At 37.3% G+C, this 18,190-nt stretch overlaps 2 protein-coding genes across 2 annotated transcripts; one reads left to right on the forward strand and one right to left on the reverse strand.

Moving 5' to 3' along the window:
- The first annotated feature begins 2,481 nt into the window (after positions 1–2,481).
- LOC103408446 (cytochrome P450 77A3-like) lies at positions 2,482–4,441 on the forward strand. The gene has a single exon (XM_008347300.4). The coding sequence runs from the start codon at positions 2,637–2,639 to the stop codon at positions 4,179–4,181; it is 1,545 nt and encodes a 514-aa protein (XP_008345522.2). The 5' UTR covers positions 2,482–2,636; the 3' UTR covers positions 4,182–4,441.
- Positions 4,442–9,540: 5,099 nt separating this feature from the next.
- Positions 9,541–13,922, reverse strand: LOC103408434 (RING-H2 finger protein ATL8-like). The gene is made up of 3 exons (XM_008347289.4): positions 13,195–13,922; positions 12,280–12,377; positions 9,541–10,320 (listed from the first exon to the last, which is right to left on the reverse strand). Exons 1-3 carry the CDS (start codon positions 13,351–13,353, stop codon positions 9,897–9,899), a joined length of 681 nt encoding a protein of 226 aa, XP_008345511.1. The 5' UTR covers positions 13,354–13,922; the 3' UTR covers positions 9,541–9,896.
- Between the last annotated feature and the right edge of the window lie 4,268 nt (positions 13,923–18,190).

The following is an 18,190-nucleotide window of genomic DNA, read 5'->3' on the forward strand; positions in this document are numbered from 1 at the left end:
TCACCGGAGGAGACAAAACCTCTCACGGGAGGAGAGAAAGACTTTGGTGTTTATAGTTAAACTCAAATTGTTTTGACTGACCAAATCAGTTAATTGGACGTGGGTAAACTGACTTGGTCGTCTCATGTTAGTTGCGATTTACTCATTCCAACAGGCATTTGTTTGGTTATGGTTCCACCTTACATTTCGATTACCAGATCAATTCCACCACTACCCATTCATGTGTTGTGACTCAATAAACGGGCACGACATATTTGGGCCTAATTTTGATTAAATGACACAATATTAGAAGAAACACTAACATTTTCAGAAAGAATAAAAACATTTTCATAGTATCAAAAGTATTTTTGGCAATGTGTGGGACCATGATTTTCTAGGCCAATGATTGGTGGCAAGAAGGTCTGGAATACTCAAAACCCATGGAGCTCAGTCCGGCAAGCTAGGCTTAAGCCTACTAAAAATATTACTTGTCTCTCAAGTAAAGAAACCCTAATTAAAGTCAAATTAGGATATTTTAGGGATTAGGCAGCATAATCAAGATTCTAGAAAGATTAGGTATCTTATTCTAGATTTCCTCTTAGATAGTCTCCCGATTTGATGAAGATTACTCTCCCTACAAGGACTCTCAATATCCCTATAAATACACTAGCTTAGGTATTTATTGAAAGAGGATCAATCTCTCTCTATCTCTCACTTGAACTTCTATACACATATTCTCTCTATACCTAACCAAGGCGAGCACGCTGCCGTCTACGCGTTGACACATCTATGGAGAACTCTTCTCCCAACGCCTCGGCTATTCGTCAAGGATGGTTTACTTTGTTTTTCTTTAGAACTACATCGTGGTTTGATTCTCCTTCCCAAAGATATGTAGGCAGTCCTATTCAGATTCAACCACACCCCCAATCAAAATGTGGGTCCCCAAAACCCAATGTCGTAGGATCAAATCCTACATAGCGTGATTCTGTTCTTGTTAAGTCTAATTACAATGAAATAACTTCACTAATCACACCCCCAATTAACCCCATTCTCTCCTCGTCGGTGACCATGGGCTAATTCGACTGTATTTCGTCTCCATCTGCGAATGTGCACAAATTTAGTTCCAACACAATATTTAACCGAAAAGTTGAATGTGCTTTAGAATAAACACACGCGATTAAAAGTTGTTTCTAAAAGATGCGATAGAGTCAAGTTTCATATAAAACACATGCGATTAATCGCATGGAATTGCAGATCAAAATCCAACCCACAGGTAACTCAAAAGTAGCAACAAGGATACACAAACTTAATACAAACTAACTAAATAGTTAGCAGATTAAGGAAACACCCAGAGACTTCACCAAAGAGACAACATTTAGAAGCGGCTCCATAAATATTTCTCCATCCCATTTCGACCATTGTCATCAAGAATTTATTACTCTTATTGCTATCAAATTCCCTTGCTATGTCTCACAAACATCATTGTATTTTGAGTCACGCGAAAATCAAATTTCTAAATTAAATTTTGTAAATTAAATGGTGTGAATGTTGTGAATTATTACTTAAATGTTAATTCATATGCTTATTTCTTATTAAAGACATATCATTTGATTTGTAAATTTAATTTAAAATTTCGATATTCCCAATGCTATACTTTTATTTTTGGGATAAAAATATAATTTAATTTCCTACAAATTCCAATACATTTTCTGACCACTGCCCCTCCACCGCACAAATTTATTACCAAGATGTAAACAAGCTTATCTTTTTAATTTTTATTGCTTGGGATGTAAAGAAACTTACGCGTATGATCTTTTGACAGATTCCAATATCAAACCTTTGAATTCCGTGATTAGGATTGTTAATCGTACATCGTGCTTTTAGAAACTATTTTAAAATTTAAATTTAAAATTAAATATAAATAATTCATAATAAAAACTGATCGTATTATGTTCAATGGGCGATCCAGATCACTGAATCTCTAAGATCCTAGAAAAATGATCCGGTCAGGATCATTTTCCGTTAAAAAGTAGCCTAAAAGGTATTGCAAAACGAAAATTACCAAACCAAACACAAAAGTGGCTAGAATTATGTGCCAAATAAACAAAACCATCAACGGACATGTTGAACTTGTCTGAAAATGTGATTAATCGTGTAATTCGGAATCTGCCCCAGTAGATGTGAAAAAATATTACTCAAATAAAAATAAAAGAGTTTTTAGAATAGTAAAAATGTTATTTTTATAATCTAGTTGCAGCATTATTTGTATTATCTTTCTAATAGAGATGAGATCTACATGTGTTAAAGGACACTACTTCTATTAGAGAAATGATATAAGTACTGGTATAACTAGATAATGACTGCAGCGTTACTCTAAAACTAGTTGTTCAAATTAAGGAAGTGGTTGCCCATACTTTATACCACTGCTGTAAAAAATTGACAAGCTTGAGAGGGTAGCATTTAACAATATACACCCACCACCAACCAAACGGCTCAAGAACACCCCCCCTCCCCACCTTCGAAGTGGTAGGGAAGTGCCTTTATTAATCCCACCTGTAATTTCAAGCTTTGCCCATTTTATACCCATCTCTCTCTTCCCCCCACTCTTCACTTCACTCTCTCTCCTCCTCTCTCACACACCTTCCCTGCATTCATCAATGGCTACTTTCTCCTTCTCCTCTGCCTCTCTTTCCTCGTACTACCACCTTTTTTTCACCCTCCTTGCATTCCTCGTTTCTGGTTTAATCTTCCTGCTCACCCACAAGTCCAAATCCAAGCGCCCCAATCTCCCTCCCGGTCCGCCGGGATGGCCGATTGTCGGCAACCTCTTCCAGTTTGCCCGCTCCGGAAAACCATTCTTCCAGTACGCCGATGATCTCCGGCAAAAGTACGGCCCCATTTTCACTCTCAAAATGGGTACCCGAACCATGATCATCCTGAGCGACGCCAAGCTCGTCCACGAAGCGTTGATCGAGAAGGGCGCGGTGTTCGCCACCCGACCCAGAGAGAACCCGACCCGAACAATCTTCAGCTGCAACAAGTTCACCGTCAACGCCGCTGTCTACGGCCCGGTGTGGCGGTCCCTGCGGCGGAACATGGTCCAGAACATGCTCAGCTCCACTCGCTTGAAGGAGTTCCGAAGTGTCCGAGAAAATGCCATGGACACACTCATCGAGCGGATTAAGGCCGACGCCAAGGCCAATGACGGCGTCGTTTCGGTCCTCAAAAACGCGCGCTTCGCCGTGTTTTGCATCCTTTTGGCAATGTGTTTCGGGATCGAGATGGACGAGGAGACCGTGGAGAAAATGGATCAGATAATGAAAACGGTTTTAATGGTGCTCGACCCGAGAATGGACGATTATTTGCCGATTTTAAGCCCCTTTTTCTCCAAGCAGAGGAAGAGAGCTCTGGAAGTGAGAAACAAGCAGATTCAGTTCATTGTCCCGTTCATCGAACGACGTCGCAGGGCGCTCAAGAACCCAGGGTCGGATGTCAAAGCGACGTCATTCTCCTACCTCGACACTCTTTTCGATCTCAAAGTGGAGGGACAAAAATCTTCGCCTTCTCATGCTGAATTGGTCACGCTTTGTTCGGAGTTTCTGAATGGCGGCACTGACACGACGGCGACGGCTCTCGAATGGGGAATTGCTCAGCTCATAGCAAATCCGGACATTCAAGAGAAGCTGTACAGCGAAATTAAAGCGAGTGTGGGCGACAGAAAAGTTGACGAGAAAGATGTGGAGAAAATGCCTTACTTGCAAGCTGTGGTGAAGGAACTTTTACGTAAACACCCTCCCACCTACTTTTCACTAACCCATGCAGTAACTGAGCCTACTACTTTGGCCGGGTACGACATACCGACGGATGTAAATGTTGAGATTTACTTGCCCGGCATATCGGACGACTCCAAATTGTGGTCCAACCCAGAAAAGTTCGATCCCGACCGGTTTGTGTCCGGTAGGGAGGAGGCGGATATAACCGGGGTGACCGGAATTAAAATGATGCCGTTCGGGGTCGGCAGGAGGATATGCCCGGGGTTGGGCATGGCGACCGTGCATGTTCATCTAATGCTGGCTAGAATGGTGCAGGAGTTCGAGTGGAGTGCTTACCAGGCTAGTGAGAAGATAGATTTTGCTGGAAAATTGGAGTTCACTGTGGTGATGAAGAACACTCTTAGAGCTATGATCAAGCCTAGAATCTGATTAATTAGGTGGAAAATCTAATAAATTTTGATATAATACGGATATATAGCGTTTATCATATGTACATCTTGTTTTTCATTTTAATCTGTATCATGGATCACCGTTTCGTATTGTTTTCATTTTATTTCTTATGTTTCGGTTATTTTTAAGTGTTTATGGATTAAAAAAATTATTTTGTTGTACTTTTAAGGAATAATTAGTTGTAAAATAAAGCAGTTTGAGCATTTGATATGAAAAACAGTATAAAAGTGTTTGGTAAATTTTAATGTAAAGTGATATAATTGTATTCGCCAAATCGAATAAATGATCATTGTGGTCATAAGGTATTCGGAAGATAGTCCATGTGCTAAAAAAACTCGGATTTAAACCTATGTGGTGTACTCCATTAGCAAATTTAGTCCAAAAATGATTTTTTCCGTTAACTATTTGTTATTACATGGGTAAAATTGTACTTTGACATGTGCACCTTCTTCTTCACAGCCCACCAAAGAAAAACACAAATCAGATAAACTTTCCCATCATCTTCCAGATCCAAGGAAAACCATAAATTGTTCATCTTACACACTAAACCTCAATTTAATTGGAAAACAAAAGTTACCCAAATTATTAATCAAAGTCACACGCACACATATGTTCTGTAGAAATGAGCTAATAATTTGATTAAGTTTACTAAATCAGAAAAAAGACAGAACAAAATCAATCCCAAAAACTTTATCCCCCCTCTAATTGTTTGATTGATCATTCTCTACTTAGGCAACCAAACAGGAAGATAGAAAATTTCACATCTAATATATCACACCTCTGCGAAAACGGAGATTTCCTCTACTACATACACCACTTCGAGAACAAATCACCCAAAAAGGCCGTAATTGTTCGAATAAAAAAATCCAAGCTGAGACGGCTTCGATTTCCTTAGAAGTCGCCCAAAATCGCATCAGAATCAGGGGTTAAAAAACCCCCAACTGTGGAAAACTCACATAAGCGCACCCAAGGGGACATGGTGGCAGCCATGGTTGCCGTGGTAGCTCTATGGAAAACTGAAAATGGTCTCTCCTTTTTCTCTTGCGCGAAGTGAGTTTGGGGGTTGCGTATGGGAGATGCAGGAAGAAGTCGTGCACACGTCAAAATACAATTTTACCCATGTATTAATAGATAGTTAACTAAAAAAATCACTTTTGGACTAAATTTGTTAACGGAGTACACCACAGGGTTTAAATCTGAGTTTTTTTAGCACATAGGCTATTTTCCAAATACTTTATGATCACAGGGATCATTTATCCGATTTGGCCTAATAGTATTAATATGTGGTAAGTGTAGCCACTGTTCTTAAAATTCTCACCTAGTACCGCCTAAGTAAGGCTAGGCGGCTGGCCGCCGCCCCAATTAATCACTAGGCATTTGAAAATTAAGAAAATGCACCTAGAACTGTTTAGGTGTCCCTAGAGCGTCTAGGCGCTTGCTTAGGCACCCGTTTAGATCGCGAATCTCACTCAGACAGAAAATGGATAACTTTCATTTTGCGTTATATTCTAGTACTTTATAATCTATATGTCATTTTATTTTCCAATTTATGTATCTCAATGCAATTATGTGTTTTTCAGTATAAACAAACACTTATTTATATGATGGGTAATAAACTTTCTTAAATCCTCCTAGGCCTCGCCTAGACCCCTAGACGCCTAGGCGCTAGACCCTAGCCCACTGCTCAACTAGCGCCTAACGTTGAGTGTAGCACTACTAAAAAAATATTAGATAAATATTGGGTATCCATCGCTTTTTTTTTTTTTTTTTTGCCCAACTACTTCTCCTATTAAGTTCATTTAAAATCTTGCTTTGCAGCTTAGTACCAATATCTACCAAACATGATACATTTTCGCTTCTACTTTTTGATTCTCTACATTGGTTTCGAAGTTTTTCGTACGAGATAAATTAGCTTAGCTTAATTAAGAAAGCAAATTGTAAATTGTCTTGCACTCTAGCTTAATTAAGACGTTTAAATTTCTTGTAATCTTAAGTTCCTTGTGTGTCAACTATTGCGGAAAAAGTCGTATAAAAAAATTAAATATGGTGCAACTGAGTGTGGGGTAGAATTTGAGAGGATTAGTAATACTTAAAAGTGGTTAAATTTAACAAACTGCGTGCTTGTGTAAATTAAAGTCAAAACTTGAGTCCATCTGTATTTATGTACATTAAAGCAATCAGTTGCTATGTACTTTAAATTTTGGAAGAAATAATTATATCGCGTGAGTGTGTCTTCTTCCATTCCACAGAATCTGTCGATGAATCCTATGCGACCACCATGAATGTTGTTCTTGACCGCAAAGTCACACCTGATGTGATACTTTATATATGTGTGTGTGTATGTATCTTGCCTAAACTTAGCTTTATCAATTCCTCGGGCTTGTTTTAATGTTTTTGTTTTTGAACAAGTGGTATGAAAAGCGAGAATCGCTCAATACAAGATCTCGAGTGCAAGATGTCAATGAGTTTAATCATTTGAAATCGTTTACATATTTATTTCAAAAGGTATTAGCAATAATGCAATTGTTGTGCAATCAACCATCGAATTATGTGACTTGGCTCGAGATCATGGCAAGATTGGCTATGGTCAAGCGTAGTATCGTTTCATGATGACCATTACAATACAAATACATCAAACAAAAACGTTTGATACAAAAATTTGTTATTGTGAACTAAAACTTTGTGTGCTCATAGAATACTTGTTACAAGATGTATCATTTCACGTATTATATAATATGAGTGAGCTTCTCACTTTTGAGTAAAATAATAACACCATAAAACAGTGTTTCAAGTATATTAAAATTTCTGAAACTTCATCTAGCAATGTAATAAAATAATCAAAACCGTATATTTTAGGGACGTAAGTAAACGATTACTTCACACACAAAACTTAAAACAAGCTTTTTGAGAGAAAAACTTAACCAGGTTGAGAATTCAGACATACTTCTTTAAAGGGAGGAATGGAGAGAAAATGATACAACGAACGATGTGGCTGGTATTCTTTCTTCCCATGGATCGAGGATTTAACGGGGGAGGGGTGATTAAAGCAGTCGTACAGGTGGAGGTGGAATACGGACCACCATCATGTCATATGTCTGCATCGTGGCATTCATAAGCCGAATAATTTGGTTGCCTTTTCATGTGAATAATTATGTGTCGATATTGCATCTTGGGAAAGCTGCCCTGGGTCATTATTTGTACATCGTATCATAAGAGAGATTTAATGTGTCCAACATTCAAAAATACATTTTCGTTATATTTATATTATAACACGTAATATGCATGTTTTATTTATATTATAAAATGCAAAATATATGGCTTTTGTATGAAAAATTTTCTCGTATTGTAGGTATTCGCTTTGTACCATAATACTCTAAAGTACACTACCTTGACCATCTATACAAGTAACACTTTCGGCAGTCTTAAATGTAATGAAATTGTTGCTTTCTTCTTATTTATTTGTACACTGATCTCACAATTATATAAACGGTAATGTTAGAAAGACTAAATTTGTAGACAAAATTTTGAAAATTAAAAGACATAGAAGTTGACGATCAATTTATTACTTAAGTGTTAATAAACGTATTCATTCATATTGGTGACATATCATTTATTTTGTAAATTTTGTTTCTAAATTTAATTCTCTGACATTATCTTTTTTTATAAATAACAGTGAACTGTTGTCTGCCATTCAATAAAATCATATTGAACTCATCTTTAGAAGAGAAAAAAGAACAACGAGTGTAAACGCTACATATAGAAGATGCTTGACTTTATATAGGCTATTAAATTGTTGTCTCGTGGCAGTTTAAATAGTCGGGGTCTCTTTTGAGTTTTTCAAGATCATGCTAAAAAAGAAGGGAACTTTAATGAAAAGCTTCAGGTACTGTTCATTTTAACGAAAAACTACATTTTTACACTAAAAGGTCAATCATGATACTATTCATTTTACCCTTTATTTTGTCCTTATCATTAAAACTCAAAGTTTTCAAACCCTTTTCATTAGTTTTCCTAAAAAAGAAAGTATTTCACCTCATCTTACTAGTAATTAAGTAGGAGGTTTAACGTTTAACTATTGTGAATGTTGGGTCCAATATCATATTATTATGAAGGGTAATACTCGAAAGATCAAATTTTTTTTAACTAAATAATGTATCATTAATAAGAAACAAGCACGTTAATCGATACTTAATTATTAATCAATCATTTATAACCACATCATTTAATTTGTAAATTTGATTTAAAATTTTTAATCTCCTTGACATCATCTTATTATGCATAGGCAATTGTGTAGTATAACTTAATTCTCGACTCCTTAGTATAAATATATCATTAAAAAAATAAAGTACGTAATAAAACCTTTCAATTCCCCCAATACCCTCACTCATTCTTAAAATCGACACTATTCTTCTTTAGAGGAACAAAGCAACCACCACCGCCTGTCCTCCACCACCGCTGTTGCCTGTGCACCACCGGTCCACCACCACGATCACACACGACCATCGCCACTACCATAACCACTACACCCTGCCATTGTATGTAGAGTGGTTCGCAGGTGATAACTTTCTTTGACCACCACCACCTTAACAATGACCATTTTCATTGTTTTCACCACATTACTCCGAGCATCGTTTCCAACACCACTGCCACCATCAGCCCCACTGGTCATATTGTGTGATGTAGAAACAACTACAAGAGCATGACTGTCAGTGTCTGTTGACTGGAGTACTTACTAGTTACGATACTAAACCAACGTTGCCGGCTGACACAAAACTTCATTTTTCCTTTTCCAAAATTCAATGTCATACATTACACGCACAAACATTTACAGCACTCGATAACTCTCCGTGCCAACGCTTTTTGCCAACTACTAACGAACTCTCCCTACTTGCAAATTTCACTCTTTCGATGTGTCACACGAATGTAGAAAAGCTATATTGGATTCGGGTTGAACAAAATCAATAGAGTAGTAATTTTCACAATCCCGTCTTCTTCTGCATTCTCTCATTTGTCACTTGATTCTTCTTGGGTGTACTCAATCCAATGGCGAGAAAATTAAATTAGGAACATAGACACTAATTGTAGTGCGCAATGGTTTTTTGGAGCACTTTCCAATCATATAAAGCCTAAAGTTGACACAAAGAGTGATTAAAAGTGTTTATCCGTGCGCCTAAGGTTCTATGTTCCAACGCTCTCCCTTAATATCGCTTGTATTAAAAAGGGCGTAAAGTTGAGTTCGAGATTAAAGTTTTAGGTCTAAATCATTAACTTAATCCCATTTTACCCATAGCTTAGCCCCTTCCCAAGCTTCATCAATTCCCCAGACAAAAGGGGAGAGTGCTCAAACAGATCCCATTTCTCCATTTGCATGGCAATGAGTTGACAGTAAGGGCATACATGTGAAATACATAACCTCCAGCAAGCAACCTTTATCTGCTACTACTTGTAGAACTGATCTAACAAAACTGCCCAAGACCAGCCACCCGAACAACGAAACAAAAGCAAGTGAATCAAAACGAAAAGTAAAATCACTTTTCGATTATATGTACAGCAAGCAGAAGAGCCAACAACCAACTTCCTAAGAGAAGGTAACAATGCTATTTACTTCCAAACTTTTACGACATACCCATTCTCAATCGCTGCCCGATCAGATGTATTAGCGGATGTATCTTGAATTCAAAGGTACCAATGTGCCTACGGATTTGATGGGCTTTCTACGTGCTTATTTGCCGAGTCTTTAGAAATCTGATTACTCTCAGTTAAGGGGGAGCTATTCTCCCTGGCATCTGTTGCATCACCCTCTGATGCTGCATTATCTTCTTGAATGGGATCCATACCATGGTTTTCATGAGTTCTTGATGCTCGACTATTCAAGAGATAGCGATAAGAATGGGTATTGAAGGACTCTGTACCGTAATGAGACCGAATAGCCGAACTGAACAAGGGTTGCATGCGGCGTTTTCTCTCAGGAAACTCGCGCAGTGATATTCTACAAACAGGACATGTGGAATGCTGCTGAAGCCATATGTCTATACAGGTCACATGGAAGGAGTGCTCACAATAGGGGAGGATCCGCAATACATCATCGCCATGGTATTCCGCGAGGCAAACAGTGCATCTACAAAATAAAAGAAAAAACAAATTTCATTAGAAAAAATTGCAAGGATTAAGAGATAATACATTTGACCATATGGATTGAAATTGAAATTGTTGTAAAGTGCCATGATTATAGGTGAACATAACAATAATATTCATTTGATTCGCATTGCTTTTCCTCTTTACTTTTAATCACTAAAGCAGAGAGGAAGAGAGGAAATTTCTGAAACATGCTATTGAGATACCAGAATAAATGTTTACTGCATGTTCTTCATTGGAGTGTCACGCAAATTGCAAACTTGACCTCATTAAATAGAATCCTTACATATCAGCGGAACATTGAAATGAAAGGATTAAGGAACCAAAAACCTTAAAACATTTCGGGATATGCAATAACTAACAGAGTACAAAAAATGGGAAGATAACTGATTCAGGATAGCAGGATACTGGCTCGGAGTCAAAGAACTATTATGTGGTCGATTTACATTGTCAGGCATTAACAAGGATAACTTTTACTGCAGAAGAGCACTGCATTTTCCAGATTGTTTAAAACTTACAAAATAAGAGAGCTCCAAAAGAACTGGGAAATGTTATATAGCCTTCTAAATATGCCTATATTGCATCAGAACGAAAATACTGCACTCTTTAAGAAATATATAAAAAATAACATTTGATATCAGAAGTCACGAGGGTGGCAACAGCTCTAAAGTGCACGTAAAGATAGAAATACTTACATTGATCAATTACTTCTTAAAATACTTTTGGGAACACTAAATAAGTAGCCACTGGCTTTTAGAAACATAAGAAAATGATCTATGATTATACACCGAATACAGCCGAGGATGAATCAGAGGCTATACAAGATTGAAGTGGACAAGTACCTAGCGTAAACTTCATTCTTATATACATTCACTGACCTTCCAAGCTCGAGGACATATTAAACTCTCTCAAATTTTAAAAAGTATTTTACGAGAAAATTAAACATCACAGACATAGAAATTCTCAATAGATGTTAAACCCATGTATCACATCCCACAGTCCAGAACAAATCTAAAATTCTCCATGAGAAAAACAGGGTACGTGGCATCTATGCTCAGACTTATCCAGCCTAGTTGGAATGAATTAACGCCTAGTAGCTCCACCTTTTGAATTAGAACTACGTGCAACCAAGATCCTGGTATTTCTTTCTCAATGGACAAAAGACCAATGCCCAGAGAAAATGAAAGAGCCAACTTCCGTCATCAAATTACACTCTAACCAATATCATTCCACTTGTGTCTTGTACACACACAACCGTCCATCAGTCTACCATAAAATGCTACAGCCAAAAGGAACAATGTACCAAGATACATCACTAAATTCTCTCTCATAGGACTGGTCAGCCAAACCTTGGCGATGGACACTTGAACCACATTATTTGAATTATCATCTATAAGGTTACTAGAAGAAGAGATTTCAAGGACTATTACTGGATTTATTGCATCATGGAAGTCTATAGAAGATTAAAATGCTGTATTATGTAATGGAAAAAACAGAGAATAAAAGAGCCATGCTTCTAAGAAACATTATCATCATTTAGGTATGGAAAAAGGAGATTAGCATCTCAAACTAAACATTGTCAGTATTATCCATAGTACTTGATATTTGCAACTCCCAAAGGTCCAAAAGTTTTACAAGTTGGAATTGGTCGATTCTTCAGTATCTCCTAACGAGAAGACCACTGGAAATCCTTCCCTCTACCCCTTTCCCAGGTATTTTCAAATTCCAATACTAGACAAATTATAAGACATATGGTTGAGAATCTGAATTGGATTAGTTACCTATACCAAATATTATGGAAAATTGAAATAATGCACTCAAGTCCAAAATAGTGAAAAATCATCATATATCTCGCAAACATTGCATATTACAATCATTAAAATGATAAAAACTGCAAACAGCAATTAAAGTGAGGTATGGAAGAATTAAAGAAATAACATACTGAGCATCTTCTGCTGCTGAAAAAAATGCATCACTGTACTTCTTTGTTGGAAACTTGGCTACTACTACAGGTTCAACGCCATGCAATCCCCGCTCCAACTGTATACGAATTAAGTGAAAACCATTTAAATTCATGGTCAAAGATACGTATTCCACATAAGCTCGTATTATAAAAAGAAAGAAAATTGGAATATATATAGGTCTAATAAAACAACAACCAGTTTGTATATATTTTTTGTGATTCACCAGAATAAGTAAAGAGATATACAAAGAACAAAAGATATATTAAATAGTCTAAATGGTACACTAACTATCAATTCAAACTGACGAACTAAACTCAGGAAATCACAAAAGAAAGTTGAAAATAAATGCATAAAACTATGAGAAAATTTGGTCTCTGAACTTGTCACAACATGGAGCAATAGTCCTTTTGAGTAACACCTTAAGAGATTAAAGGGGAAAATAAGGAGTTCTAATGGAGTTATCCAAAAGGACCATTGCTGCAAACTGTGACAAGTTCTTTACCAAATTACCAACAGTCGCAGACTTTTAGTTCAGGAACCAAAGCTTGAACTAGACTAAAGCTCGGGGGGCCATTGCTCCAATTCTCTCTAAACTAAAATCCAAGAACCTTGTTCAATGTAGAAAATGATAAGAACTACATATTATGACAAAACCCACAATAACTAAATAAGGACATAATAATTACTGAAAGAGTAAGATCTAAGTACAGTGAAACCATTGACAGTCATGCCAAGAAAATTTTCATTCATTTCCAATGAAAAATGGAAAATTCCCAGATTCTATTTTATCCTAATAAGATTAAAATCAGAGCCAATTACTGATAAACGAACAATCCATTCATCCATTCCAGAAAACAAATCAAAAGTAAACAACTGAAAAGGATGAAACATACAATACTGAGATCGGATCTGGAAGCTATCGGGAAGGAGCGTCTAGAAACATTGAGGTGAATCCTCGCACAGACAAGCCTGGTGCACACGAACACGATGAACATAGTGCTCACCGCGAACCCAATCACCGTCATCACCAGGTTTATCCCTGAAGATATCATCACTCTGTATTTGGGGTTTCCAATTTACCCAAATTCACAACAAGCTCAAAATTTAATCAGAAAAAATAAAGACCCGTCAGTCACTCTCACACACGCTACACTGAATTGGGTAAGATTTTCCACTGAGGTAGTGAAAATTCTGAGATATGGGTTTTGTACTGCTGGTGTTGCAGGTTCTGGTGCTGCTGTTGCTTCTGGGATTGAGCCAATTGTCATGGACAGGACAGCTCAAAGATTAGTTTGTGTGTGGGAGTGAAGGGAGGGGGAAGAAGGGGACTGCTTCAGTGTAGGAGGGAAGAGGGCAGGACTGGATAAGGAGAAAGCCATGGAGGGATTGAGCAGAGCCAGGGACTGAGGAAGCCCATGTAACTGGAATCACACAAAATAAGAGGGATATGATGTACTCGAGGAAGGAGGGATTTGCTCAGATCCAAAGGAAAATCCAGGTTTTGGGTGTTGGGTTAAGATTGGATACTGACTTCAGTCACCAAACAGTGTTGACTGTACAACAAATAATATCTAATGAAACACTTGTTTTTTAATTACAAATATAGAGATATGTATATTTTATGTCAAAAAGTCCACATCAATAAAATAAAAGGCATCATTAGTGTTTTTGAATCAAAATGATAATTTCTACGTGGCATAATATGGAATGGCAACAGAGGAAGTTGTTGTGAAATTTGACAAAAGTTTCTAATCTATTTTTAGTAATTAATAAATTTTTTTCATAATTTTTAATTTTTTTATTCTTATATTTTTTTAAAATACTAATAACAACTGATAAAAGTAAATAATGTGCAAGTGGGCCTTTATCACAGTGGTAAAAATGTGTTAAGCCCTTTTAAAAAAAAAACATTAATGTGACACATAAATCTTCAAATTTAAATTTTATGTTTAAAATTTGACATCTCCTTGGAGATGGTCTAAGGAGACTCTCTCAAAAGTGGAACTCTCCGACATCTCATGTTTTTGCCACAATTCTCGTGCCAACATTATAAAATATTGTGCAAAAAATATGTGGTGGCGGAAAGTCCATAGGAAATCCCACTTTTGAGAGAGTCTCCTTAGCATCTCTAAAGAAAATTTCAAACTTTTAGATGGAATGACACTGTACATATTTGACATCAAAAGTTTATCCAACCAAAATGTTATTTGCTAACTGGATTTGAAAACTTTGTAATTAGGAGCAAATTTGACATCATTGCTATGACAACCCGTCCCTAGTTCTATGATTTTATAAATTTTAAAGTGTGAATTTACGAAAATACCCTAAAGATGAAGGTTTTGACTTTCATTGACCAACATGTAGTGAGATGTATGAAATATTCTTTTAGCATATTCCTAAAATACTCGACGATACGGACGCATAGGCGCAGGCAGAAGCGAATTTAGAGTTATGGTTAAAGTTTCATTGAGCTACGACCCGAAAGTACTTGGAAGAAATCATTATTTTAATTATATTATATTATTTTATACTACTAAATTATTATGCCACTTGTGTGTGGCTGAGGGAGGAAGAGAATGGAATCGGGGGGAGAAAGAGAAGGATTGGGCAAAGCTGCCCAATCAGAGGAGGAAAGGAAGAAGGAGAACGAATCAGGGAAGAAAGACAAAGGGAAACGAGGGAGAGGGGACGCATGAGATTGGATCCTCGACCAGTTTTGGTTTGACCCGACCGGCGGCGCGCCATGTTTCTCGATACCATTCATGGCTTTTCACGGCAAATCGAGTCAAATCACCAACTGGAAACAACTTCCTAGCCTACCCTCTACCAATTCCATCCCAAAATTCATGCAATTTGGCTTTGGATTCGCAAGAAATGCATCGGCGGGTGCGATGGCGTCTCAACGGTGATCTGCCATTTCCGAAGCTCACTCCATCGATTATCACTACCAAAATACTCCTCTGAGGCTCAAGGACAAAGCCCAAACAAGTTTTGGGGCGTCGGAGTTGCTATGAAGCTGAATTGAGGGCACCCAAAGTTAAGGTTTCCGATGGGTTTTAGCAAAATTGGGACCCTTCCAGGCCAAATTGGACTTGGCCACATGTATAAAACTTGCTCTACTCATTGAGATCTTCATTTCTGTAAAATTTGGTAATTTTTAGAAATAGTTGCATTTTCCAGTGAGTCGGGACAACCAACCGCCACCTGGGCCGAGGTGTCCTCTGACCTTCCTAGACTAAATTTGAATACCTTGGTTTCATTTGTGAAGTCCGATTGACGAAATTCTGTCGTTTGAACTTAGTTCCATTAAGGTCCGCCACTTGATTAGTATAGCAACCGACGATTCGACCGTTGGATCGTCACCAAATTTTAATACATTATAGTACGTAATATTTGAGGACCATATAACTTACTGATGGGGAATCCGACGTACGGTGTCACGCCCCGATCCCGACATACATCCAGGATCTACACGTGATGTCATTAAATACCCGTATATCTAACACACCTCGCCTCCTGAATATATACAAAGTATCCTTTAAGATCCAGATGCACAATAATTTTTCGTATACTTTATGGCTGCATCTAACCTCTTCGTTAGATTGCCTACGTACCCTCAATAGGGATCAAGCCATTCGTAGTTCACCTTATCACAAAATCAGACGTTTATCCACTAAGTTCAAGCAGAAAATCATAGCATTCCTCAATCATTTATTATAACCTGACAACATGTAATTCCTGGACTCAGGCTACATAACCAATCCCCATGAAAACTTGATTTCTCTCCCACCAACATATAAATCATTATGTCTCATCGTGATATCGCAATTCACAACACACATCATATTTAAGAGTCGACGAAACACAAGGTAATACCAATCATTCCCATATCTTCTAAATTCATACCTTATGAAATCATAATTGAATCATAGAAAATCTCGAAGGAGTCATTCAGACGTCCAACATATTTTTTAACTCAATTCACAAGACTCTCGAAACCATTGACACAATATATATAAAACTAAGGCTAGAGTGACACAGTTAGGCCAAGCCTACTTCTCCAATTAATGGGATTTTAGGCCACTCCATGAAATTCAACAACTTCGGGTTCCGGACCATTCAACAGAACCAAACCAAATATGATCGCCTATAAAATGTACCAAGTACAACCAATCATCATCACCTCTAGAATACGTATGGTCCCCCATCGTGGATATACCAAGCAGAACCATGGGCATAATATCATCGTGCAGGCAGTGATCACCCATCGCGGATATACCAAGCATGATCACCCCTGAATACATATGGTCGCCCATCACGGATATACCAAGCAGGACCACATCCATGTACCACTACTACATGGTGCAATCTCATCATCACACATTAAACATAATTATACGCATACATGTTATCGATTCCACATATCAATAAGCATCTAGTCATATGGAGCACAACACAAGGAATTCCCTTAACTACTATTTCTACTAAAAATCTAACAAAGTACCTAACTCATCTCCATCTCAAGCTAGGTAGTAATGCCAAGTTCAAATAGGTATTCAGTTGGCAATCATATCCAAATAATTATCAAACAATAATTAAATCTCATAATTGTCATAACATTCATCATAATTATCAATCACATTATTAAAAAGATAATTAAACACATATACATCACAAACATAATCAGCGTACAAGCCAAATCCTATTTAATAAGCATAGGTCTATGGCTAAATATATAAAATCACATTTCAATAGAAATCACATTTATAAAACCAAGTCGTAATCACAATTGATATTGATATAAGAATTTAAGGTAATCACTATAGCCCATATATTCAAGTCACTCTTTAACCAATGTAGGCTCACTAGGCCTCACTGCGTCTCCCGTAGTACTAATTTTAGTATTTAGAACGTTTTGAGACATGTTGACCAAAAGTCAACTCTCGATCAAAGGTAGGGTTCACAATACTACACAACTCGATCCGTAAGATCCGTTGGATTTTGGATATGTAACTTTCTAAAATACACATTATGCCTCTAAAACAACATACCAAAATTTCATCACGATCCGACGGTCGGATCTCCGCCAATTACAAATTCAAGTGGCGACCAAAGTTTGATTTTACAAACTTAGAAATTCAATACGGAAGGATCCGTACGTCGGATTCCTGATCTATCAGTTACTATGGTCCTCAAATATTACGTACTATTACATATTAAAGTTTGTTAACGATCCAACGGTCAAATCATCGATTCATATTTTGATCAAGTAATGTATCATAGTGAAATTAGGTTCAAACGATCAATCCTTGTCATATGAATATCAGATACTATGTGATGAGCTATGGGTTCAGCCATACATGCCACAAGATGTGGATCCGGCTGACATATTACTTGATATGGATAAGTCGTACAAGTCACTAAAAGGTGACTCCGACTTACGTACTAACATTGATTGATGAGATATGGGTGAGTCGTACAGGTCACTATAGGTGACTCTGACTTACGTGCTAGCATTGATTATTAAGCACTGGATTATTTATATTGCTGATGAAATGTCGTATCGTGGTATACTTCTGGATTTACTAATAGTATACAATTGATTTCATCCTTATACGTATTATGATTTTCGGGAAACTAAAGAGGTGTTATAGCGAGGGGTTATAACGTTTAGAAGATTTTTATTAAAACTTTGTTTTCAAGCCACTCACATTTTCTGTTTTCCGCCCCTCTAGGTTTAGTAGTTGAGCTTCTATATCGGCGAGGATGATTGGCATATTCCAAAATAAGTGACCACATAATTCTTATCTTACGCTATTGCACTTTACCTATGCTCTAATGTCACGTGTGAAGTGGGTTCATTCTCGCTCACCAGCGCACTCTGGTATT

This window comes from Malus domestica, chromosome 02, assembly GCF_042453785.1.
Source record: "Malus domestica chromosome 02, GDT2T_hap1".
Taxonomy (NCBI): Eukaryota; Viridiplantae; Streptophyta; class Magnoliopsida; order Rosales; family Rosaceae; genus Malus; species Malus domestica.